General features: G+C 39.6%; 1 protein-coding gene across 1 annotated transcript in view; it reads right to left on the minus strand.

Annotated features, from left to right (window-relative positions):
• Nucleotides 1–5,416: 5,416 nt before the first annotated feature.
• Nucleotides 5,417–25,782, minus strand: part of slit3 (slit homolog 3) — a 59,551-nt gene continuing 39,185 nt past the window's right edge. Inside the window, exons 21-29 of the mRNA XM_079839753.1 lie at nt 25,274–25,413; nt 22,352–22,445; nt 22,027–22,164; nt 20,620–20,863; nt 18,005–18,135; nt 9,879–10,033; nt 9,422–9,710; nt 9,138–9,343; nt 5,417–6,885 (exon numbers count right to left, since the gene is read on the minus strand). Of these exons, the coding sequence (XP_079695879.1) occupies nt 6,644–6,885; nt 9,138–9,343; nt 9,422–9,710; nt 9,879–10,033; nt 18,005–18,135; nt 20,620–20,863; nt 22,027–22,164; nt 22,352–22,445; nt 25,274–25,413 (1,639 nt within the window). The 3' untranslated portion in view covers nt 5,417–6,643. The remainder of the gene's footprint in view (nt 6,886–9,137; nt 9,344–9,421; nt 9,711–9,878; nt 10,034–18,004; nt 18,136–20,619; nt 20,864–22,026; nt 22,165–22,351; nt 22,446–25,273; nt 25,414–25,782) is intronic.

A 25,782-nucleotide genomic window follows, 5' to 3' on the forward strand; every position in this document is an offset into this window, starting at 1 on the left:
TGTTAAGAAATTTACATTAAATGCAGGGTCATTAGCGTCTTTAGGAGCATTTATGGAGAAAACTGCTAATTGCATTTAAGCTATATGTTTTATCAGATCATGTCTTCTCTGGGAATCAAACTCATCATGACCTTGCCCTAGCTAGTCATACTTTAGCATTTGAGCTACTATAACTCAACATCAAATTAAGTCTAGTCTAATTATGCATCATCCTATAGCATTGGTCAATTTCGAATAGTTAAAGACTTTATTACATCACTTTAATAAGCCATAAATGACACCTTGAAAAGTAAATAGGCCACATTACATGAATAACTCTGTGGAAAAATGCCTTCTCATGTTCACATTAAAGGGTTTGGCTTTGAATCCTGCACTACTCCTCACACAAACCACTGTTAAGAACCAGCACTTTATATGGAAGTTTATTGTGTTCTCCACACATCTAAATGACAGACACGATTCAAATCACAGTTCAAGAACCTAACTGAGCATAATTTGCAACACGAAAAATACAGTTCTGTTTCCGCTATGTGAATGATGTGGAGAAATAAAATATGCATGGGTAAATAATTGATATTAAATACTGCAGTATTCCACAAAAATGTCATGGTGACTTTAAAACGATCCCCTGTTGATCCATAACTCTGGGTGGTTGACATCATATAATAATGCAATGACCATGCGGTGAATGCGCCTTTATTTCAGAAGAAGAATATTCACTGGAGAACAAACCGATGACGAAGGTAGGTAGAACGCAATAATAGCTCAGTCCACAATAGCAAAACACAATACAACAATTCCTTTACGTGAAGAAAAGAAGAAAACACGCTATGCATGTAGGTCATACTCTAACTAGACAAGACAATAAGAATGGATAGGGGATGAGTATACGGTCCACAATTGACTTGGGGATTCTGGCAAATGGGACCACGTTGGAGGTGCAGAACCAGGCAGAGGCATGACACCAAGTTACAATGAGTTTACTTTATAGCTATAGTACTTTAAGCCATTACTCAAGGCACTTTATGAAACATTAAAGTAAAGCTAAACAAAACAAGCACACCAAACAAAAGGCCTACGCTGTAGACACAACATGAACCCCTAGTTAATACAGACCATGACCCCTAGTCATGGTCTGGTAGATCCACTGGTTAAAAAAAAAAGAATTATGAATGGAAAAATAAAATGTCCAAACAAGCAGTAGCTGCAGGAGCAATGAAACCAGATCGATAAATGCCATGCCGTCAAGACAGCCACTACAATACCCCAAAATGCTTGAAGGTGCACCTGAAGGTACAAGAAATGCACCTGCCAACCACCACCATGTAAAAGGCCAAACCACATAAACTCAGCAAAAGAAGAAAAGTCCCTTTTTCAGGATACTGTATTTTAAAGAAAATTTTGTACAAGATTTACAGATCTATCTTTCTTTTATTACATATCTTGGAAAGAGATCTGTCACGAGGATGCGATGCACTGTAGTAGTTAAAGCAGCTGGTGGCCACACCAGATACTGACTGCTATACTTTTCAGTGGAAAGTGAAAGGACGTTTCTTAAAAAAAACAAAACAAAACAAAAAACAGTATATTGGATTGAACTCCAAAATGACCATTTATATTTAACGGAGATCAAGCCATGGCCCACTTCCTCCCAAAGAGGGCTGATTCAGCAGCACACCAGGCCAGTGCTCTACGTCTGCACCGCCCTAGCCCAAGATAGCCCATAAGATAGTGCTGGACCCTGAGTAGCAGCCGAAGCAGTCCTGATGTATCAGGTATGAAGAGGATAAGGCTAGGTCCTCCTAAGCAACCATGTGTTCACCTCCCAACCCCCTGTTCAGTTCAAGGTGTTGTGTTTGTTGGAAATGCTATGGTCCACCCCACCAAGCTCCTCACCGCCTCATAGGCTCAAAGCAAGTAAGGCTTTTACAGCCGCTACTTCCTCATTCCAAAGAAGCCCCAGGCCCATCTTAGATTTGAAGCTCCTGAACCACACCCTAATGAAATGGCCGTTTAGAATGTTAAAGGGGTGGTAAACCACGATTTCACTATTCTAACTTTAGCTAACGTGTAATGTTGCTGCTTGAGCATAAACAACATCTGCAAAGTTACAACGTTCAAAGTTTAAAGCAAAGGGAGATATTTGCTTTTAAAGAAATCAGTTTCTAAGAACTACAGCAAACGGCCAGTAGGCGACTACACACATTCCTCCAGGGTTGGTGACATCACCAGGCTCAATATTTACATAAACCCCTCCTCCGAGAATATTAAATAAGGGGGGGTGAGGCCATTTTGTATCGCGGCGCTGTTGTGGTATAGTTAGGCTGGAGTGTTGTTGCCGCGATGCCGAGGAAACGCTGTTATTTTCATCCGGATTGCAGGTCTGGGGTACTTGCTCTGTTCAGCCTTCCTTGGGACGGGGGTGCGTTGCAGAGCGTTTAACATAAAACATGTTATATGTACGTGTCTTTGAGTCAGCGGGGAATCAGGCGCGCGCAGGGCTCCCTGCAGCACATCTAACAGAGGAAAACATCCACCGTCTTCGCGATTTCAATGCCAGATTTGCACAACGTCAGCTGCGTGAAAAAAACACTGCCGGTGCGTGGATGCACGACGCGCGTGCTGCACATTTCACGGAGGACAACACAAACTTCCACAAACTTCGCGAGTTCAATACAGGATATGCACAACGGCTTGTCCTGAAAGCTGGATTTACAAACAGAAGCTGTTCACGGGCCACAACCTGTAAGTCTGATTTATTTTTCATCGATGTGTTTTCCTGTAATAGGTTGTAGCAAGGAAGTAAACAGATGACAACGCTGTTCTGCAAACCAGTCTGTTAAATGCTCATTCATACTTAACGTTATCCGACGAACACCTAACGTTACAAACACTAACGTTAAAATCTCAACAGCGAACCTGATATTAGTGTAAATGATTCTTTGATTAGAGCTTTTATGTATTGTTTATCTACAGGCTTGCTAAACATGGTTCTGTGTGTGATTTGGCGAACTTACTAGTTAAAGCCAGTGCTTAGTGTTTGTTTTGGGTTAGTTCTTGCGACAGATATTTGGCTATAATCGTTCTAAAAATACAAAAGTAACAGTGCCATTCAGTAGCGATCACTATAGATCCGCAGTCTTTACTCTTGAGGACTGAACAGGTTCTGCTCGATCATCTTCACTCAAATGTTCTGGGTCTGATTCGGGCTCAGATTGGTATGGTTTTATTGACGCCGTTGTTTCTAACACTGACCAAAGCACAGCCTCCGGTAAGGGGCGTGACGTTTCCGACATACGTGCACTAGGCGTTTAGCGAATCACAACACACTGGGCCAGTTAACCAATCTGAGCCCATCGCGTATTTTTGAGGGACTGGCTTCATACAACCCGGAAAGCATCAGACCGTTTTACAAGGAGGGACAGAGCAGTGTAGAATAAAGGTCAAATATATGAAAAATAAGGCAATTTTTTTTAAAACGAAGCATGAACACATGTTACAGTGCACCCCACAAACACAGTCAAGCCTTCAAAAGAATGTGTTTTACCACCCCTTTAACGCTGAAACAAATCCTCTCGCAGATTTGCTCTGGATAGCCCCTCATCACACAGACGTTTTGAGATTTGCGTTCGAAGGGGTGGCTTATCAATAGTCCTATCGTTTGGACTGTCTCTGGCTCCGTGCACCTTTACGAAATTCTCTCCCCCCTGAGACAAGGGAGTATACACATCCCGATGACAGGCTAGTCTTGGCCCGGTCGAGACAAGAGCTATGTGCGCACAGGTCCATCCATACCTAACATTCCATAGTAGCCTATTCTTACTATTTCTGACATTGCTTTAATTTTTAGAAATAGTATGAGTAGGCAGGTCAGACCATGTAGCATGAGATATGAAACTTAATGCATCCATATCAATAAAAGGTATTAATGTAAAGCAGACCACTAGGGCAAAGAAGAGTGAACAAAAACAAAAACTTACTGAGTGCACCTTTAAGGACAAAAAGGACCAGGAGGCAGTTATTTAAAGACAACAGGTCACACAGGTTTTGTGGTCTACATACTGCAGGAAAAACATATCAAAATTCACAGACTAGTTGGAAATTAAACAGCACTATGGAACAAAACCACGGCTGTAATCAGAGTCTTCCTTTGTGCCAGATTAGTGATGACCAAATCCTCCTAACCTCAACCAAAATGAACAGTTTTTAGGCACTAGCCCCCTCAATACCAGCCAGAGACATTCAGACTCACAGCAAATTGGTGTATACCTCCATCTAGTGGACAAAACTCCTAAGTACAACTTCTCGTCACAGAGCGGATGCAGGGGCTAAAACAGGGTCGTGAAACTCCGTTCCTGGAGGACCACAGCCCTGCAGAGTTGCTCTTTAACCCTATTTAACTGCACCTTATCCAGCTAATCTAGCTCCAGGCTTATTTGAAAACTACACGTAGGGTTGGAACTAAACTCTGCAGGACTGTGACCATCCAGGAGCTAAATTTCACACACCTAAAAGGCTATCCATTCATTCTCAGTCATCTTAAAGGACGTTGAAATATGCAAAAACATATTAGAATGACCTAAATACATATAGGCCTAATGGGAAAATCAGTCAGCCAATAAGCATTGTTGTGATATTATTTTGTGACTAACACTTCTGATTTCAGGCCAGAGCCCCCATTAACACAACATATATAATATATAGCATTATTATTGTATTTAGGAATAAATATACAGTACATAATCAGTTAGCATTCATATGTAAAGCTGGATAACTGTTATATCGTTTTTATTTTTTATAAATTATTATATAGTTGTTTACAATTGGTGGTTTGAAATGTAATTGAAATATATTTGGGTCATGTCAGGTCTCTAGGGAACTGTGTTGTCTCTGAAAATAATACTGGATTATGAACAATCATTTTAACAGAGAAAATAATTACACACGTCATTTTGACCAACAAACAATTACATGAACTACTAAAAAAGACCAAGAATTCACAACATGTCCCTATATATTTTTTTGATAGTCAGTCAATACTGGTTTCTGGTGCATGTGAACATTACGTTTGACAAATTCACAAGGAAAACAACATTTCTTTATCTAATAAGCTTACACACACACACACACACACACACACACACACGTCTGGTTCACTATCTTTGTGGGGACTCTCCATAGACGTAATGGTTTTTATACTGTACAAACTGTATATTCTGTCCCCTTACTCTAACCCTACCCATCACACATAACTTTTTGCATTTTCAAAAAAACAACAACAACTCATTCTCTATGATTTATAAGCTTGTTTCCTCACTGTGACACGAGTCCCCATGAGTTTGTGTGCGTTCAGGTTGAAATTGAAGGTTAGAAAAACATGAACACACACGCACAATGAATCACAAAAAGTCCAACCCTGTATTTCATTACAAGTTTAATTCAACATTCACTGTAAGTTAATCATCACTCTCTAATTCATATTTAACAAAACATTATTAGAAAATGCACCGTATAACCACCAGTCTTCTGATTAGTGGTGCTAACATGACACTTCTTGCACAAGCTCAGTTACATTGTTCACTGGAAATTCCTAAATTTGCTTGTACCTTTATTCAACAGTATGTGACGAATGGGGGTCAGACAGAACGAGGCTGAATATTCATTAACACTGCTTAGCTTTTCCTTTGGAAAATCTATAGACCTCGCTCTCTCTGAGTAAGAAATCTGAAAAAATTAAGCAAACAAACAAAAACGGTACACATGAAACAATACAGTAGTAATTGGTGTAATATGCATTTAATATTTTAGTAAAGGACGGTTATGACGGAATACTACGTCAGTATGAAGTGCTTTGCACCAGAGATAAACCTGTATCACCTGCCGATGCTGCGACAATGGAAATGCATGTGGAGTTTAACTGTACAAGTAAAACGGGTTTAGAGCAGGTAAGTTACTACAATAGCTTTACTGCCTGACCGCAGCATGTCACAAGTTCACATTTAACTTCTCCATGCAGTCATGCAAACAATTCACTCCGATGAGTTGCAGCTTGTAAACCAGAGCCACACCGATGAGCTTTCCACGTCTCTCTCTCTCTCTCTCTCTGAAGGACCAATGCAAAAAAACAAAGTACACCCAAAGTACAAAATATCAGCCCATCCCAATGGAAGCTCTGTCCTTGGAAACTGCAGGTGAGTTCTCTGAGGTCCGTTAGGAAGCAGTTCCTTTTTTTTGCCACCAGAGCACAGGAAGTTGGCTCACCACTTCCTGTGATAGAGAGTCTAGACAGTCCTCCCCTGATTGGCTAGTTCAGCCCTGTCGCCACCTGCTCCTCCAACAAAAAGTCTCTCCGCGCTCACACTTCACAATAGACATGCAATACACAGACCAAATTAATTCTCAAGGTTAGGTTGTACATTTATATAGATTTATACATATTTATATAATTCATATATTTTCAGGAATGTTAATCTGTGTTTTTGTTTGACGATACAAAAATTACTTTTCATCTGACACATATAAGCAACATCATAAAAACAGTCTCTTCCTTTTAAAAAAACATCCCTTAATAAAAATAAGTTCTATTTGTGTTTTGTTTATTTTACAATATATTTTCTTTTCCGCTCCATCTTCTGCTCTATTATTACAATGGACACTTTGTGCAGCCGCACTCCACGGTGGTCTCAATCTCCTCGGAAAAGGACGATCCGTCGGAGCACTTGAAGCTGACCTTCCGTCTCCGGCTCTTGGTGGGGGCGCAGCACAGGCCCGAGTGGCAGGCGTGAGGACACTCCACCCGGGGGATTTTACCGGTGGAGGTGCAGTTTTTATGACCCATATGACGCTTGAGCAGCTCGCGAACCATCTCTCCTTGGCACGTCAGCTCTGTGTGGAGGAGGGGACAGAGGACAGGCCATCAGATAAAGCATTTATGTAATATTTAATAAACATAAGGGCATTCAGGTCAGATATTGACTTGTTGCCTCTGGATTGTGCATTTAACTGCATATTTTTGAGAGTCGGGGGTCTCTTATGCTCACCGAGGCTGCATTTATTTGATCTTAAATACAGTAAATATAGTAATATTGTGAAATATTATTGACATTTTGAAAACACTTTATAATAACAGCATATCATTAGTTAAGCATTAGTAAATAGTAAATTCATAATTTATAAAGCATTAATCCGCAATTTATAAATACACTCTCAAAAAAAAAAAAAAAAAAGAGTAAAAATTTGTCACTGGGGTCAAAAGTTTTGTCAAAAGTGGCCGTCACTGGGGTGGTACCCTTAAGGGTAAATTTTTGTACCTCTCAGTCAGGGGTAGGCAAATTCGGTCCTAGAGAGCTGGTGTCCTGCAGAGTTTAGCTCCAACCTACTAAGCCACCATAGTATAAAATGCTCCCAGTATGCATTGCAGCATTAAGTATGTCACTATTGTTGAGATTCATATGCTGATTCTTTATATTTGTGTGGTCTAAAGTTTTTTCCCCCTAGAATGTATTTAAAAACCAGAATTCAGAATGTCTGATCTGTGGCAAGAAAGTAATGTCTGTGAATATTATTTATTAATATTTTTAGTCAGTGATGAGTTTAATCAAACATTTTTCTTCATGATAATTTTTGTTTATGGATTCTTTTGATTTGAACAGATTATGTATTTTATTAACACTGTAACAAAAACCAAAAACTCACATAAAAAGTCAAACTGCCCAACTAAAGGAAACACTGACACCAAACATTTTCAACAAAACATCAACATCTAAACCTGTTAATTCTCAATAAGAACGTCTATAGATATCTTTCAGGGTTGGAGCCAAACTCTGCCGGACAGAGGACTCTCTAGGACTGAACTTGCCTACCCCTGCTCTAAGTAGAGGAAAACAATGGTTTACTTGTACCCTAAGGACCAATTGTGTACCTTCAAATGTACAGTTATATATTTTGTTCCCCAAGGAACAAAATTGTACCTCCAATGTACCTTTTTTTCTGAGAGTGTACAGCTTTATGAGGTATAAAAAGTCCTCACTTTAGATGAGCTCACAAAAATACTTAACTGACAACTACTAAATGTTTTATAACTACCTAAATTAATCATGAATTACAGTAGGAAGAAATTTTAATAAAGCATTTATTAACACTGAGTAAATATAAAATAATATGTAATGTACATTTAAATATGTTTATTAATCATTTACTTACATTTTCTAAATAATCTTATGAACCACTGACAACTCCTAACTAACGGGTTTGTAAATAATGTAATACTTAATTTAGAAATTATAAGTTGATCATTAATAAAGTATGAAAATATAACTATTAAACACATTATAGACATGCTCACAAATCAAGAATAAAGCATTAATAGCTGTATTTATAAACTGCTTATTAATGTCAATTAATGCATTATAAATGATGAAGTAACTATTTACTAATGACACATAGCATGCAGTTATTATAAAGTGTTACCGACATTTCAAATAATTGTTTTAATTTTGAATATATTTTGAAATGTAATTTATTCCTGTGATTTTATTAAACATAAATGGGCAATTTCCCATGGGCAATTTTTGAAGGGGACACAAATACAGCCAAAATTATAAAAATTATCTTATGTCCGTATTTCTTTTCTCTGACATTTTATCTGACCAACAACACAAAGCAATAGTTCTTTAAATATGAGTTATCATAGGTTCACCACACGGTAATGTAATTATTAAATTATCTTAAATTAAATTATCTATAAACATTAGCCAAATATCAATTCACACATAGGCTTATCACCATAGCGGTAGTGGGTTACTTACAACAAGCTACAAAACAATAAATCGCCAACATATCGGACATTGGTTCATCATTATCTCAATATTATATCAATATCATAATTTTTTGTCATTGCTAATTTATTTTAGTTTGCGTGTATTGTATTACTACTTATACAATTATTTTAAGTATATATCATTAAACAATTTACAATTCACAATGTGGTTTTTAATGATATTTTTGGGGTGGACAACCCTCAGATGAGGTGGGCCCTGACCCCTTGACCCCCCGACCCCCCTGCGATTTAAGCCTATGGGTATAAGTAATAAAAACACCTATTTAAAGCTTTTAAATTCTGCAGTGCTGAGTTTCACCTGTTTCACAGGTCGGCCCGCTGTATCCAGGCTGGCAGTGGCAAACCGGCTCTCCACTCTCCGTCGTTCTGCACTCTCCGTGCACACAGTGCTGCCCCTTGCATGCGGCGGACTCCTCCCGTCTGTCACAGTACTGACCAGAGTATCCATCTACACATGAGCAGCTGTATAAGGAGCCTTTAGGCACACACACACCATGCGCACACCTGCACAGAAAGAGAGAGGGTATTACTGCCTGATACAAGCACAACGGTGAGTATTTGTGTACATGTGTGTTTGTGTACCTGCTGCTCTGACAGGGGCTCTGGGAGGTCATCTGTTCACACAGTGGGCCGCTGTGGCCGGTGGGACACTCGCAGGTCACCCCTGCCTCTCCTCTCTGTCTGCAGCCCCCCTGAGCACAAACGCCGCAGGAGTGACAGCCCGGCAGGACGCCCTCTACCCCTGCCTGTCCACCGCTGAGGTCTTGGAGTTCCCCATTGAGCCGTACGTCATGAATACAGCCATTAAAGGACTGGAATGGACGGTCTGGACCCGGTCGCAGGCCTGCCGTGTCAATCAGAGAGGGAACACCTAAAATATGAACAACAGGCAAATATTAGGACACTCACACACACACACACACACACACACAGACAGACATATACAATATAAATAGAGAGGGACTGCAAATGCTTTCATTACAATCATTAGGTATTCAATTATTTGGTGTGACTCAAAACAAGCCACTATGAAACGTACCGCCTATATAGAGTTGTGTGTTGTGATCCACAGCAGGAGGGCGGGGCAGTTTGCCCAGGCTTTTTGGTGCCCCTTTATCCACCACCAAACTCAGGGTCTGATTCTGGATCAGCACCTCCACCATGTGGAAAAGACCATCATTCACAGACTCCACACTGCGAGAAAGCCGAAGACAGACCAATATATACATCTGTTATATTTATAATATATTAATATATAAATATATTATATTAATAAATGCATAATTATTTTAAACTACACTGTAAACACGAAAAAGTTGGCAAAACTCAACTTAAATTGAAAAACTCAATTTTTTTAAGTTAATAAATTTAAAGTTTAAGTAAGCAGAACTTGCATTTTTTTATTTTTGTAATCTTACATTTTAATTGCTCTAAACTAAGCTAATAAATAATTTAATGCTGCTGTCCGTAACTTTTTTGTGTTCCAGATTTACAAAAATTATATAATGAGAAAGTACAACATGAACCCATTTTCCAAACCGTGTTTTTGTCTTACCCTGAAGCATTATGGTACACTTATAATAAGTGTTTATATTGGGACTATTTCAGGCCAGACTGGTAGGAACCGCTGCGGAGGAGCACAGCCCCTGCGTGACTCGCCATAGACAAAAAAAAAGAGAAGTAGCTCCGGCTGCAATGTTCTTCCGCAAGACTCATGCAGTTCTGTTTATTAACCTCTAGAGCGCCAAAAGTTAACTTAAATGTCATGTAACCTCAAATTTAGAAACTTGAAAACTTAAAACCAGCTTTAATAGCTAATTCAATAAATGGTAGCTTTGGTAGCATTAGCATTGCATTGCACTTTGAATACATTTAACATGTATCGGTTCTCAAACTAAGCTCATGCTCCACTCGTCACCATGGCAAAGCATGCTGGGAAATAGAAATCCCACAGTTTCTAAATAAAAAGAAACAAGCTCATCAAATTCAAAACAATCCTTAAAAATGTGTACTTAAAATGTGTCAGTTTTGAGAACTTAAAAGAAAAAGAAAGTTCCAAATACTCATAAAAGTTCATTTGCTTTAACTCATTTGTTTAATTTGAGCTGGCTCTACTCAAACCAATTAATTATTTTGAGCATTAGGGTTTACAGTGATGATTATTGAACTGATTTACACAAATTACTGGTCCTTCAGTTGTAGAATTTCTACCACCACTACTTATTTTGCAACTGTGATTTTAGCTTTGCTTTTGTTTTTTTAAACCAAGGAGGCAGTGTCAGCGAAAAGTACACGTGACATTAAATATGAAGTATGTGTGAAGAAAAAGAAAAATGTTTTTGTCTTTTATGCTCTGCAGTTATTTGATTATAAACACAGAAAAAGCAGTAATATTGTAAAATGCTTTTACAGTTTAAAACTATTCTATTTTAATATATTTTAAATTGCAAAACTGAATTTTCAGCAGTCATTACTCTGGGCAGTGTCACATAATCATTTAAGAAACATTTCTGTACTGTTTAATATGTTTGTGGAAACCCATCATACATTACAGTCTTAACTGTCACTTTTGATACATGTGATGCATCCTTGCTGAATTAAATATAATTAATTTGAATGGTAGTAGTAATATAAAAAATAATATGAAAATATCACTAGCAAAATAATTTTTTTGGCGTCATTTCCCATCAAGCTTATATTTTCTAAAATTTTGCCAAAATATTATTTAAATGTGTGTATTTAGGATACACAAAATGCTAAATGTTAAATTAGCCTTAACGACGGTTTTAACTGGCCGTATAATGTCCAAATGCAACGGCTGCATATGCAATACAGAATATATCCCCACAGTCTGAAATGCTATGGTTTCCACATTACACTCCGTCAGGTGTATTTCCAGTGAATTTGGCACTGGCATGGGGGGAGCTTATGTTGTGGGAAAAGGAGAGCTTGTGTTGGCCATGAGTTCACTCTTTCTTTGAGTTAGCACGCTCAAATCACATCCTGCTGAGTTTGGCAGTGTGACTGCGTGAACTCCAGAGAGCGATTCTGTTTCACACGGTCATTTTTAAACCATTGAAGAGAGCCGTTTGTTCCCTGGTTCCATGAAACCTCCATGAAACATCGCATAGACCATGACAGCATGCTCTGACCGGCACAGCTGGATGATTTTTGCCTGTTTCTTCCTTGGTTTCTGACGTTGCAGTGACTGTAGTATGCTGTTTGGCCCAGATTCTGCTGACTTCTATGATTGTATTTTGTTTAAAGGTGAGCTTTAAGGTTATGAACTTATCACTATCCTCTGAACTAACTCCAGATCATGAGAACGCTGTCTTCTCAGGCTAAAGAAACCCTGGTTCTGTATTGTAGTAGTTATTGCTGGATGGAGCACAAGCAGTTACAGACAGCTAGAGACAGTGGTTTGGCAAAGAGACCCAGAGACCAACAGAGAGAGGGGAAGGGGGTGAAAGAAATGATATTGTGGTGAGTACAGTATATCTTAATCTCCCCTCAGCCTTAAACAAGGTTTTCCTCTTTTTCTGTCTTTGGGGGGAAAATTTAATGAATGAATGAATGAACAAATAAATGAAAGAATTAATGAACGGATGAAACATGTATTTGTATCTATGCTTAATATATTTAATTATATATATATATATAAATATATATATATATATACTAAAAGGAAAAACAACCTAAAACAACAGAGCATTGCCAGCAAATACATTAAGCAAACAAAGGCTAGCATTAAAATGAACTAATTGTTGCTTTGTGGGCAGGCAACTATTTGCGCTGGCTTGCAATGCTATTTTCCATTGCTGAAATGCTGAGGCCATAGGTGCGGATACAGATCAGTGTCCCCAGATATAGGGGGTGTACGGTTCACGGAGGTCTTGGCTGAACAAAGACCCAACACAGGCGCACGTGTGGTTTGCATTACAGGCCCATAATTCAATTCCTGTTTCAAAATAGGCTTTTGCAACAAACACTACTGTCTGCCGGCTGAGACCCCCCCCAACATCTCAAGCCTGTCCATTTGATACAACAGTACCACCAGAGAAGAATTACTTTTTTTTATAATATAAGGACATTCTCATCCACTGTCTCTGGTTTTGACAGCCGTCTTTCATTAAGTCGGTCTGAGGGCCTACATGCTGGCTGGTAAGAGTATTTTGTGGAAAAGGTGGTGAGAGTGGGAATGTAATGGGACAAAGAGGAAGGTTCTATTACAAGAATGAAAACAGACTTAATCAGAACATAAATCTCACTACGGCAGACAGAAGCCTTCATTTGGAACTGAAAAATGTTCTCGAATGTATGCAGTGATGGTCTAGCATCACTAGGGGGCACTAGAAACCAACTCCTCAAGATGCAGCAAAGAGGTCGCAACTATTGGCCTTTTGTTCATATTCTGACAGGCAGAAAATATCCTGAGGCCATAATATTTTTAGAATGGGGGGTTGAGAAGGTGGAGTGTCTTTGATGTGCAGCTAGCCTGCATATTAGCTTCAAGCAGCCCATTATGGAACTCAATAAAAACAAACAGAAACCCGTGGAAGATTTCAGCAACCTCATGTCACCCCTCTCACACGAGGGGAAGTCAATTTCCTGTCAGCTGAAAATAAAATACTCTATTTTTCCTTGAGCAAAACCGCATTATAAATGACACATACACAATGTTAGGAACTATTACCGACTCCTTCATCTTGGAGAGTTATCTAGATCAGCAGACCTGTAGACATTTACATTTTCCAGATTCAATTACGCGGTGCTATCATTTGCTTACACTAGCTAAGAGTAACAGACTGCAGATGTAAAGTCAATTACTCCATTTTGGAACGTGAATTGTTAAACAAGGTTATGTAGCGTTTAAGATATCATGGGGTGTAACCAAGTAGCTTTGCTTTACAGATGGATTGAAGTAAACCGCTAACATCAAAACATTTGTAAGCAGCAAAGGACAAGAGTCTCCTCCTTGAGATGAAAATAAAGCCTTCTTAAAGCTCAAACAGTAAATGTAAACAATGTGTGCTAATGCTATAGCAAAACAGGGAAGTATAAGTAGGCCTACACTAAATCTTTGTGTGGACAGTTAGCATTAGCATCCCTCAGCTTTGACTATGCTTTCTGCTATCATAGCCAAGTCATTCTTACAACACCACAACCATTTGGTCTTCGCCAACCCAAAGAAGCATCTTACTCACTCATCTTACGCAGGCTGAATTACCACTACTTTCCCTCCATTCAGACATTCTGCTCACAGAGGAACTTAGTGCTAATCTCGGGTGAAACGAAAACAGACCTTAAAACATACTCTGACCCTTCCCCATTCATCCAAGCACTGTTCAGCATTAAACCCAGTTGACATGCCAAACATTAGCTGCTTTTAGAGCTGTGGTTAGGTGTGGTGCAGGATGGCGAGCCCACGCTGAGGAGCTGGGGGCAGGGAGCACTGCAATTCTAACATTCTCATTCAATTTCCTGCGATGTTTCCACAAACCGCCGTTTCTGTTGAGGAACTGCCCACTTCGCTGCTTAAACTAATACTCAGATTAGCGTGACATTTAGTAAAGGGCAGCGCATTAACACGCTGCATGGACCTAAGCATTCATCTCATGGTAATAAGGCATTGCTGCTAGTTAAGAGCCTCCTTCTCTCTCCTCCCCAGTGCATATATCAGTCTCTCCATCCCTCCCCTCACCCACATCTTCCGTTGAGGCAGGATCACATTGCAGAGATAAGTGTCCTTCACTTTTCATTGGCTCTCAGTCACTCTTCATCTCTCTGGGGTCTGATCTGTCTTCTTTCCCACCGCCCAGAACGTCCCTTTCCATTTTACCTTTTCCATTTTCTTCATCAAAGTTCCTTGTTTTTCCTGTCAGGGATCTCTTCTCTCGCTGAAGTTCAGCAGGGACAAGGTGTAAGAAGAGCTGAGTGGGACCTGTAGATGGTGTGGGAATCCTGCAAGTTTTCCCCTCTGATCTTCGCCCCACAGAGTCTTTATGACCCAGTTCCACATTTGAAGTCAAGCACCCGCAGAGAGCCACTGAACCAGACTAGGTTCAGGAATGCTGCAACCACAGCCTCAAAACTGCAGCTTCCATGGTGGGAAAACCAAAGCAAGGGAGCTGCCCAAACGCTGCACCCACGTCCAAGCATTGTGGCGTAGGACGGGTTACAAATTGAGCAGCTGGCTCTTCAGGAGCTCTGTTAGCTCCGGTTCCACATTGTAAGCACTAACTATGACATGGAGACCTCAGGAGCATGTTTGCCAGACCGGGGTGTGCCGTGCAGTGCCATGGCCAAATCAGCTAAATTAAGATGGAAGTATAATTTCTCTCCTTCCACTTCCTCTCCTTACATGTGAACTTCGGTCTTTACCCCAAGACAATGGGGTGCAGACATGCCAAAGCCACACATTATAATGTCTCTTGGGGAAAAACAATATAATTAAAGGGTGAGCATGGATCTATGATTAACTGAGGGTGCCATGATACATCTCGGATTTTGAAGGGTCTAATGGTCTACAAAAAGCCTGGCATCAAAATGTAGTTAATTTTAAAGACCTCTGCATACTAATTTAACTGTTTAAGTACACAATGGAGTCCTAGTCTAGCAGTTAGTACATGTGATATGACACATTAAAGCTGGACATACACTGTGCGATTTTCTTCCAATTTTGAGCCAAATTCTTATTCGTGCGACTCTTTTTTGAGTCGGGCCGAATTTCGGTTTTGTCGTGTGTTGTGCAGTGTACAAGGGAAAACAAGAGTCAATAAACCTCTCCCTACCAGCAATCGGATGGTCGGATACATTTCTGACATGTCAGATATAAACTTCTGCTCCTTGTGAGGGTATCGCACAGTTGAAGCAGAGCTGCAAACCGATTGCCCTAAACTGTGTTTTCTACCTCACTGCTTAAGTTACTTAGCAATACATAAATTGGAAATGCTAAATCCTCTTTATATAGATGCTTTTGACAATATCCCTGGATACACAATATCATGGTCTATCGGCGCAACCCGGCACGGGGGTTTATTGCACACGACTTCAATCATACTAGAAAATTACATTGGAGCTAATCTTTGTAAGACATTGGCCCACAAGGAGTAGGTTTGGACACCCATGCATTTTGTGCTGGTGCTCATAGATGGTGCTCATTCTGACTGGAAAAGTCTGAAAATAAGAAGGTTTTGGCTCAGTTTGGCTAAGCTAAATTTTATATACTATAAAATTATATACTATATCTGTACTTGTATGTCAATTGCCTACAAAGAAAGTAGCTGACTGGTACATTTCAAGATGGCTGCAGAATGAACTAACTTACCTTAAAGCCATTTGACAACTTAAAATCAATTGTCGCAATGGCAAATCAATTTAAGGCTTAAAGGCCTTAAAATAAAGGTAAGTTGTTGGAGTCATAATTTAGTGGTTAGCACCGATACTCCACACATTTTGAGCTATGATGCTCATATGGGAGATGTAGGTTTGGTCTGTTCCTCCTCTCTTTATTTTCCTCTTAATAAAATGTAAAAAAAAGTGCTCTAAAAACATGCAGTTAATTCTGCCGATGCCGTTTTAATTGTATGCATCCTTAGTCTGCAAAGACAAGGAATCTGGTTGAAATGTTATTTTCCATGCTGAGAATCCTTCATACAGCAATCGATTTATCCCTTGCTGCAGACAGAATTGAAGAGTGGCCCTATGCAGCAGGAACGAGAGGCACTGGATCAATACAAAGTCATCAAGCAGGCACCCAGCTCACCTCTGTTCACGTATACTGCCTGCTAAAACAGCTTCCAGTCACAAATGTTCACACTTCTGCAGACATACATGAAAAAGATGCAGGAGACCCTGATTTATGCCACATACCCATTCTTAACAGACATAGATATGGAAGTGGATTTTTATCTAGAAATGCTTTGAAACTGTAGGCTGTCATTGTTTGTGTGTAGACTGGATTTAAAAGCTTGAATCTTGGCTCTTGAAACCCATTACAGAGCCTGTGCGAGCTTAATGACATCCGCAGTGACCCACCAGGCCGGAGTCAGGCACCATCTGCGCCAGACTCAACAAGCCAGTTGTCTGCTGAAAGGGCAGAAGGTGAGGGCTAAGAGCTCTGTGTTTATGGGGGCTCCAATGAGCAATGAAATCATGGCGGCTGCAGCATAGAAGCATTCACATGGGAACCAGCCAGAGAAGCAAGCTCTTGCCTGAGGCAGATTCAAGCAGTCATGCAAACCTGGGGCTCCTATATGGTTTTATGATGTGCCATGAGCTTACAGGGATTAAACCTCCCTAAGAACAGAGAGAAAATGTACCCACAAACACGCCTTTTTCACCTCGAACTATTCTGAATGAGAGTAGGGTGCCTCCTTTGAATCTCAGTCCTTTTTATGGAAGATGAATGAGTGGTATATGTCTGTTTAGATTATATGGTTATACAAAAATGATTAAAATGCGACTATATACATCGGTGATGTAAACGATATGATTCACAATATAGAGTTAATTTTATCCAAGACTCTTGTACTGTAGCCTATTTATAAAGTATAATTCAGCCCAATATTTTAATTCTGTCATCATGTACTCCTTTGTGTCATTTCAAACCTATAAGAGTAGTATTTTCAGGGTCAGAATCATGAATATTTTTATTCTGGTGTCACCATTGCCCTGTCCATTGGGGACCAAGACCAAGCCTATTCAAGTCCACCCCCCAAGTCCATACCAAATTTGGCATTTTAATCAATAGTACATTGTTTGTTAACTTCTATTAGAAGTAATAATAATAACAACATAACTCTCTACTTTACAGTATTTTGGCTTATTGTATCGTATCGTAAGTATTGCGATTGTATCGTATCATGAGTTCAGTATTGTGAATCGTGAGTATATTGTTACACAGATTCAGGGCTTTTGTGAAAACTACAGATCGTACTTTCCTGCAGTACCCTTAAAGGGACAACTTTGTACATTTTCTACACCTAAAAGGTACTATTATGAACCTTTTAAGGGTAAATAAAGTACAAAGTTTTCCCTTTGAGGGTATTGCCCCTAAAAGTATTGTTCCCCTAAAGGTACAGTTATCGCACATATTTTCTGAGAAAGTAGGATGCCTTAAAATATTGCCTTGAGTGTGTGTGTGTGTATGCGCTGTCACCTTACCTGTACACTGTGGTTGGGGGGTACTTGGCAACATCATAGATCAAACGAATGTGTCCCTGGTACAGCTCTAGGGCGAGTGGGTCATGGTCTTCTTTATACAACAGAATGCCATTGTCCTTATCTGTGGCCACCTACAAAGACAGAGAGGCAGAAAATGGGAAATAGACAGCAAAAGATCAGTGAAGGAGAACGGCACGAAGAATTTTCAAGATTGAGGTGGAAGCGTAAAATAGGGATGTACAAAACAATCAAGAGTGTGCAAAAAGCACACTATTTCAACACAACATACACACTGAGAGTGAACTGCCGTAGGCCTGGCACTTAACTCCGTGTTTAGTCAAGGGCATCAAACGATACGCCTGCGAGCAAGCTGTGATGGAAAACAGCTCACGTTTATATATAAGTAGTAGGACGGGAGGACGAGAGGAAAGAAAAGAGCAGTTGATGGCTTATGGAGTGTGGAAGCCTCTCTACACATCAGCTGAGATCGAGTGGACTGCTTATACTCATAGCCTGGAGGCATATGAGCAGTTAATGTGTCCCTGCATTCGGTTTCTGTCAGTGGATATGTCACAGGAGGACCAAGTCATTAACGCTGTTTAGCACACTTTTACTAAGAACGCTGGAAATAAAAAAGCAACCTAATTTGATTGCTTTTCTATATTTGCTGCTCCCAAGTGCCCGGCCTCTGCGTGTTGCCTTTTAGAGCCCTGACGTGACTGAACATAACCAAAGTGTAACATATTCTGACACATTTCACATCAAGTCTAAAGATAAAATAATGTAATTCTTATAGATTTGACTTAATGACTTAGTTATATCCCAGCAAGCAATAGCCGTCATTTCACTGTCTCAATTAACTATGGACCCAATATAGTCCGGCTATGAGTAACCCACTTCTAGCCAAAATAACCTTGAATTTGGTTACATGACGTTTTTTGCCAAAATAACGAGATGTATGATATTCCATGTAAGCAAAGTCAACAGTTATTACAAGGTGTTTGGTTTCCTTTCTTTGACATGTTCATGTTCTAGATGACTATTCTGGTCTATTCTTGGCTATGCTTAGACGTTTATTACATTTTCACTGACAGCCCAAATTTTGCCTTGTTTTAGCCTAGACGTCAGGGCTGTGTTTAGACGGCTATTAGACGTATTTTAAACGTAAAATTGCTTGCTGGGATTAATGACTCCAAAATATTGAATCCACACAATGATGTTTTCACTGGACTAAAAGTTGTCACTATTTTTAATGTAATATTGAACTCTATTCTTTCTTTTTTTTTTTTTGGCAATTAACCCCAATTTCCCCAGCCATTTATGAGACACCACTTCCCCGCCATTGACAGAATTTTTCGGCTTTCCGTGCTTTCACTGTTATATGGTAGGCGGTGCTATTACACATCTTCTGAAAGAGTACAGAATCTCCGGATCAAAAATGAAGCAGAAACAAGTGATAAGAGCATTGCTTATGCACATTGTAGTCTGGAAAAAATTAGATTTTCTTAGCTTTTTGTTCAAAATGTAGCTTTTTTTAGGAAACTTACCCACTTTCAAGTGTTGATAAAAAATGCATTAAGCTAGAATTAAAACTTTTTTTTAAGCAGAGGCTCTGTTCTTTCTTCTGATATATTGCATCAGATATTCATACAAAAATATTCTGGGGGCCATACATTTTCTGTGAAAATGATCAAAAATGATCACTGGTGGTGGTTGGTGGGGAAAGAGTCAAAGGTAAGTTAAATTGGTAAAGGTAAATTATACTAAACATGCGTGCAATAAAATACAATAGCTTACAAAAATTTGAGGAAAATGCTTTTTGTTAAATGCTTTGTGCACATGGTATTTGGATTCCTTCACACAATTTGCATTATTCATGTTAACAATTTTAAAATCACCTATGAAAATTCCCGAAAACTGGCATCACTTCATGTTTGTGAATTTTAGACATCTGAACAATGAAAATAATTGACCCAGCTTCTTGTAACATTGCAGTTTGAACTTAGTGTGAAGGAGTTCACACAGTTTCATTTTAAAAGCTCATTGTTCATGTTTTCTTGCGAAAAATTTAGACAGCAACACTGAGTACTACCAATGCACTATTACTTCACTCACAAAGACCACTCGATATGCAAATGTATTAAGAGATACTGAAACTGAGAGATGCTGGTGTCCACAAGGAGATAAAAATCTACTGAGCCCTTTTTAATTTCTCCTACTTTTAATTAACATTAGTGTGCCCTCCCGACAGTGAGAAGATAGGCTCATTTGTAGCAGATCTAGCGGTTACGCAGTGCCCCTGATTGCAACGGATAACAGCCCAGCTCAACCTCTATTACCATAATATATGTCCTCAGGAGAGGAATTATTCACACAGCTGGACACGAGGTGACATTTGCATAATGTCAGAGCGGCCAAAGCTGGCTTAAACCATGCACTGCGGATGAAAATAAAAGAAGTAGAATAGACGTCAGATTGCTTCTCATGGCTGCAGATGTGAGTTCGGGTGATATGCTGACTGTCCTGAGGCTAGTGATACTGTATGTGAAGTCTATATTACAGAAACTGATCTGGGACCTATTGTGAAGCATTACAGGAAGTGGTTACAGGTGTACCTGGAGGGATATGTGCATGGGTGGTCGGATCTTGGAGCCAGAGAGCTCTACATAGGAATCTTTGCCGAGGAAGTGCACTGTGACCATTTTATGGCACTTGATGCCGAAGAAGCCAGGTAGACAACGGCACACGGGCTCTCCCTCCACGACCAGACACTGGGCTCCGTTTTGACAGTCAGATTGATCACATGGACTTGTCTTTTGGAGCAATACCATTGGCGGATGATTCTCACAGAACAACCCGCTAAGGAAAGAGAGATGGAGAGATATGCAAGACATTTACAAATCCGGTCAAAAGTATAGAATAATTCATATTTGTCTTTTTAAAGTCTTTTATGCTCACCAAGGCTGTTCTTATTTGAACAAATATATTTGATGGAATATTTAAAAATGTAATTTATCCTTCAGATCCCTCAGAAATCATTATTGAATACTGTATATTAAGTATATTCTTTAAAAAAATAAGCAAAATTTTAAGCACTTTTAATTGAACTTTCTTTATTTCTTAAATCTTAAAAAAGAGAAGAAGATGGTGTTAGAATATTGATAGAGTGTCAGGATGGGTGGTAAGCCAGATTAATGCCTGGCTCAAGACACCATCAGGCCCTTAATTAGTAGCTGTGGTGGAGTGAGGGATGCTGGGGTGAGAGATATTGTTCTGCCACACATGCACACACACACATGCTAGTGTTATAATTAGGCATATGGATATTCATCTTCTCTGCATCTCAGATTTAATGATACACTAGCATATAACAAAGCACCAACAGAAGCTAGGAGCGTGTGTGTGTGTTTGAACCATTTATCAAGACTTTCATAATCATAATGAATACAGGTGTGCAAGTATCCTAGTTATCAGAAAGGCATATGTTTGTGAATGTGTATCTTTCCCTCATGGATGTACAGTACATGTTTTGTGAGTGTACACGTGTGTATGCAGTTTATGACCTGCAAAATTGCAAAGAGGAAAAAAAGAAGATTAAATAACTTCTTTGTGGACAGCTAAACACGGCAGGGTCAGTATTTAGCTATAGTTTTTATATCTGAATAATATAAAAAAAAAGAAAGAAAAACATACAATTATATAATATTTTGTGATATTTAAATTATATAATAAATACAATTTGAAACTTGAAAAATTAAATGTATAATACTATTTAATATATTAATGTATTATTTAAAATAATAATACTTATTATTATTATTAAAACAGCAAAAGTCAATGAGATCACCAAAATGGTTCTCATCAGTGAAAAATCTGTAAATTTTTTGCTTTGGAGATTTTTTTTGTTTAATTCTCAAAACTTATTAGTAGTTATAATTAGCTTAGCAAACAACAGATGTCTATGGTGTGTCCTTTACACGGGTAAAGTAAACGCACCTGAGTGTGAACAATGCACGTCTCACCTGAACCCCTCCCTGCACACACATGTGTATCCATTGATGGCGTCAACACACTCTGCCCCATGCTGGCATTTGTTCTCCAGACAGTCATTGTAATCCTGCTCACACTGCTGGCCAACATAGCCTGGCAAACATTCACACCTGAAAAAGAAAACAATAACAACAGTTTAGAGGCTAGAGATCACTCGCAAAAGAGGGAGCTCTGGCACTACTTGTGGCTACAACTGGCTGACCATTACAGGCAGGTCATGTTGTCTTTCCTGTGAAGTCCTGCCCTACATTCTGTGTTCTCCCATGCTCCATTTCCCAGAGGAGCTCACACACTCACCTGTAGCCTTTATTGAGGAGAACACACTTGGAATCATGTTGGCAGAGGTCAAACCCAGGCAGACAGGGGTCAACCACCTCCTCACACAGATCACCTAAGAGACACACAAAGAAAAGAAACAAATCACTCTAACAGTTGCCCGGATTTTATCACATGCTGAAACACTCAAGGCCTTTACTGGGCGAAGCTCACAGTTGTGTGGCTCAAGGAGCTCTTTGACTGAACATTCAGCATGTGTGACATGACCCTCCTCGAGGTGTTTTCGCCCCTCACACCATCTGCCAGCATTTAGACTGTGAGGCTTTTCTCCACCAGGCTCAACTGAAAACACATCTTTGTGTGATGGCAAAGTCTTTCTAGAGCACTCAGCTCAGCAGGGTGCAATCGAAGGCACTAAATCACTGCCAACCAGAACCTTCAATACATTCCCTGTTCCCGTCCACCTGCTGCAGGACGTCCGGCTTTGCAACAGGCCGTACGAGGTCTGATCCAAACTCCATATTCCTGCACTCATTCACCCAGATTCCTAGCATTTCCTGTCCAGCACACTTGCGTTGGTGTTGCTAGCTGCATGGCACAGCAGCCGCTCAGGAACAGATGTACCCTCTCTGTGCTCTGGCCCTCGAGACAGGGTTTAGGTGGTCTGCTGCCAGGCCAATTTCCTCTAGAACCTTTCTGCAGCAACTGTGTGTGTTCTTCAGGGAATCAGTGCAGTCGGTGTCTACAGTTCACACACGATTGCCTATGCTTCCTGCATGCACCTCACAGGCTGGAATCTGGCAAAGAGCTCAGGCTGTAGAGTTTTAAATCAAATCTGAATGTTGGTGGTAAGACTATTACTGACTGACGGTAATGCAGGACAATCTCCAGTAGAATTTACAACAGCTGTTAAAACGGATACAGAGACAGAAATACAATAACAACGGAGAAGGAATGAATGTTTAAGAGACGACCTTTGGCAAAGTGTGAAGATTTGACATTAAACGAAGGTTGGAACGATGTTGCTTTGCCCTAATTTGGGGCATAATGACATTTTGGAACATTTTTTCTGTCTTTCTGCAAACTGTTGTGGGGTCTTTATGATTTAAGTGCATTTATTTGATTAAGAAATACAGTAAAATATAGTGAAATATTAAAATTAATTAGTATTAAATTAAATTAAATTTATTCTCATGACATCAAAGCTGAATTTTCATATTCATTAGTCTTCAGTGCCTCAAGTCATGATCTCATTATATGGTTATTTTCTGCTCAAGAAACATTTCATATTATTATCAATGTTGTGCTATTTATGTGGAAACTGATACTTTTTATGAATAGAAAGTTCAAAAGAACAGCATTTATTTGAAATATGTCTTCACTGTCACTTTTGATCAATTCAATGCATCCTTGTTGAATAAAAGTAACAAAAAGTAAAAATTACTGACCCAAAACTTTTGAAAGGTAGTGTAAGTCCCAGTATAACTGTAAAATGGGCACAATGTTAAAAAAGGAGGGAAACATAATAAGTATATTAAATCTCCAACTCTCCACTTCCATTTCACCCACATAATTGCATCCTTTTTATATGAAACTAATAATAAAAAATATTCTCTGATGAGCAGCTGATAGCTGAGAGCTCTAGCCAGTCTGGTCCACATGACAGTGAGGCAAAGAGAACAAGATGTTGCATCACCAGTTAATTTGAGGGAGATCTAACTGACAGCTTCCTGCATGCAAAACAAAATCTCAAATGAGATTTTTATTCAAATATCACAGTTGTTTCTGAGAGCAAATGGACACTTGCTTTAAAAGACCTCAATAATCCCACACGTCTCCTCTAGAGTTACTATATCCAACTTAACTTCTCCTAGGACTTTTAGGGGAAACCTCTGAGCCAAACATGAAATTTAACTGAGAACTCCATGAAGATCAACCTCTGAGAAACAGCATTTTAAAAACTCCGTTTAAGGCTGTGCCCTTTAAGCAGACAGCTGTGTGTGCCCTACAAGCTTATGGATGTGGCCAGGCTTGTACCGCAGCAAGTACACACACTCTCTACACCAACTGTACCCACTCCAAGGGAGGTGGCAAAGAGGAATGCCGTTATAATGACAGGGTCTGTTTGGAGCAGTTGCACTTCCTATTCTGAGGAAGGAAAAGAGCGGAGGGCAGAAAAGAAGAGAGGACAAGCTCAGTGGTGCCACTGCTCAGCACTTGGCAGATCAGAAATGGAAACGAACAGACAGTTTTAACAACAGCTGAACTCTAAATCCGCTGAGTCAGAACTTCTGTCAAAAGCTGGTTTGTTTAGTAAAACTGCCCTCTACCAGCCTTAACATGTATATTATTTTGGTTTCCTAATGTTTTCTTAGCCACTTCAGTTGTGGCTGGAGGATATAAATGCGCTTGGCACAGTCTGGCCAGTGAAATGGCCTCATTGCGGTACGACTGTGACTGAAAAATAGGCTAATACAACTAGGGGTGCACCGAATCCAGATTTTTTAGGTCCGGCCGAATACCGAATCCACTGGTTAAGATTCTGCCGAATCCGAAACCGAATACCGAATCCTACTCCCATCCTCAGTTCATTATCACATTAAACACATTAATGAAGTAAACAACGTCCACAGCAGTGTATTTTTCATTAGATTTTATTTTAACTGTAAAAAAAAAAAGAATAGGCAACATTAAACACCTTCCCGTAATCAACGGCGGCGTCATTACGTCGACCAGCGTAGTGCGCGTATTGCAAGTCTAGGGTTCGCCTCGGTGAAAAAAAATTCTAAGGTTCAGCAGAAACCGAACCCCGTAAAAAAGTCCAATATTCGTCCGAATCCAAAACCGAATCCTGGATTCGGTGCATCCCTAAATACAACTAAGAAAATTGTATCATAGAGTCTGAGACACTCTGAATACATTTTAATGAGGTTGAACTGGTACCTTTGTAATTAGGAGGGCAGAGACAGGTGTAGTTGTTGATGCCGTCCACACAGGTTGAGTTATTCTCACAGTCATTGTCTTCACAGTCATCAGGATTCAGCTCACACTGCTGGCCCTCATACCCAGGTGGACACACACAGCTGCAGGAATGGTAAGGCACAAGACAATGATCAATACTTCACATGTTAGGACAAAAGAAAACACATGGGTTTCCGTGATTTAGCTCTGTTGGATGACACCCTGATACTGCCAGACTGATTTTCTTCAGTCCTGTAGCCATAACAGTGTCATTGGTTGATCTTTAAAGCTGTGTCTCATTTAGAAGGCTGCATACTCCGGAGATCGCATTTGTCAGCTGCATACGTCATAAAGTTATGTCTTATTTCAGAACAGTAACCATTATAAAAGTGACCATTATTCCTAGTGAAGCATAACTTGTCATTTCTTAATGACTTTGGAATGTAGTGGTCAGTTTACAGCCTCAATGACATATTCGGCCGACAAATGAG

This window comes from Gobio gobio (genome assembly GCF_949357685.1).
Source record: "Gobio gobio genome assembly, chromosome: 16".
In the NCBI taxonomy this organism is placed as follows: Eukaryota; Metazoa; Chordata; class Actinopteri; order Cypriniformes; family Gobionidae; genus Gobio; species Gobio gobio.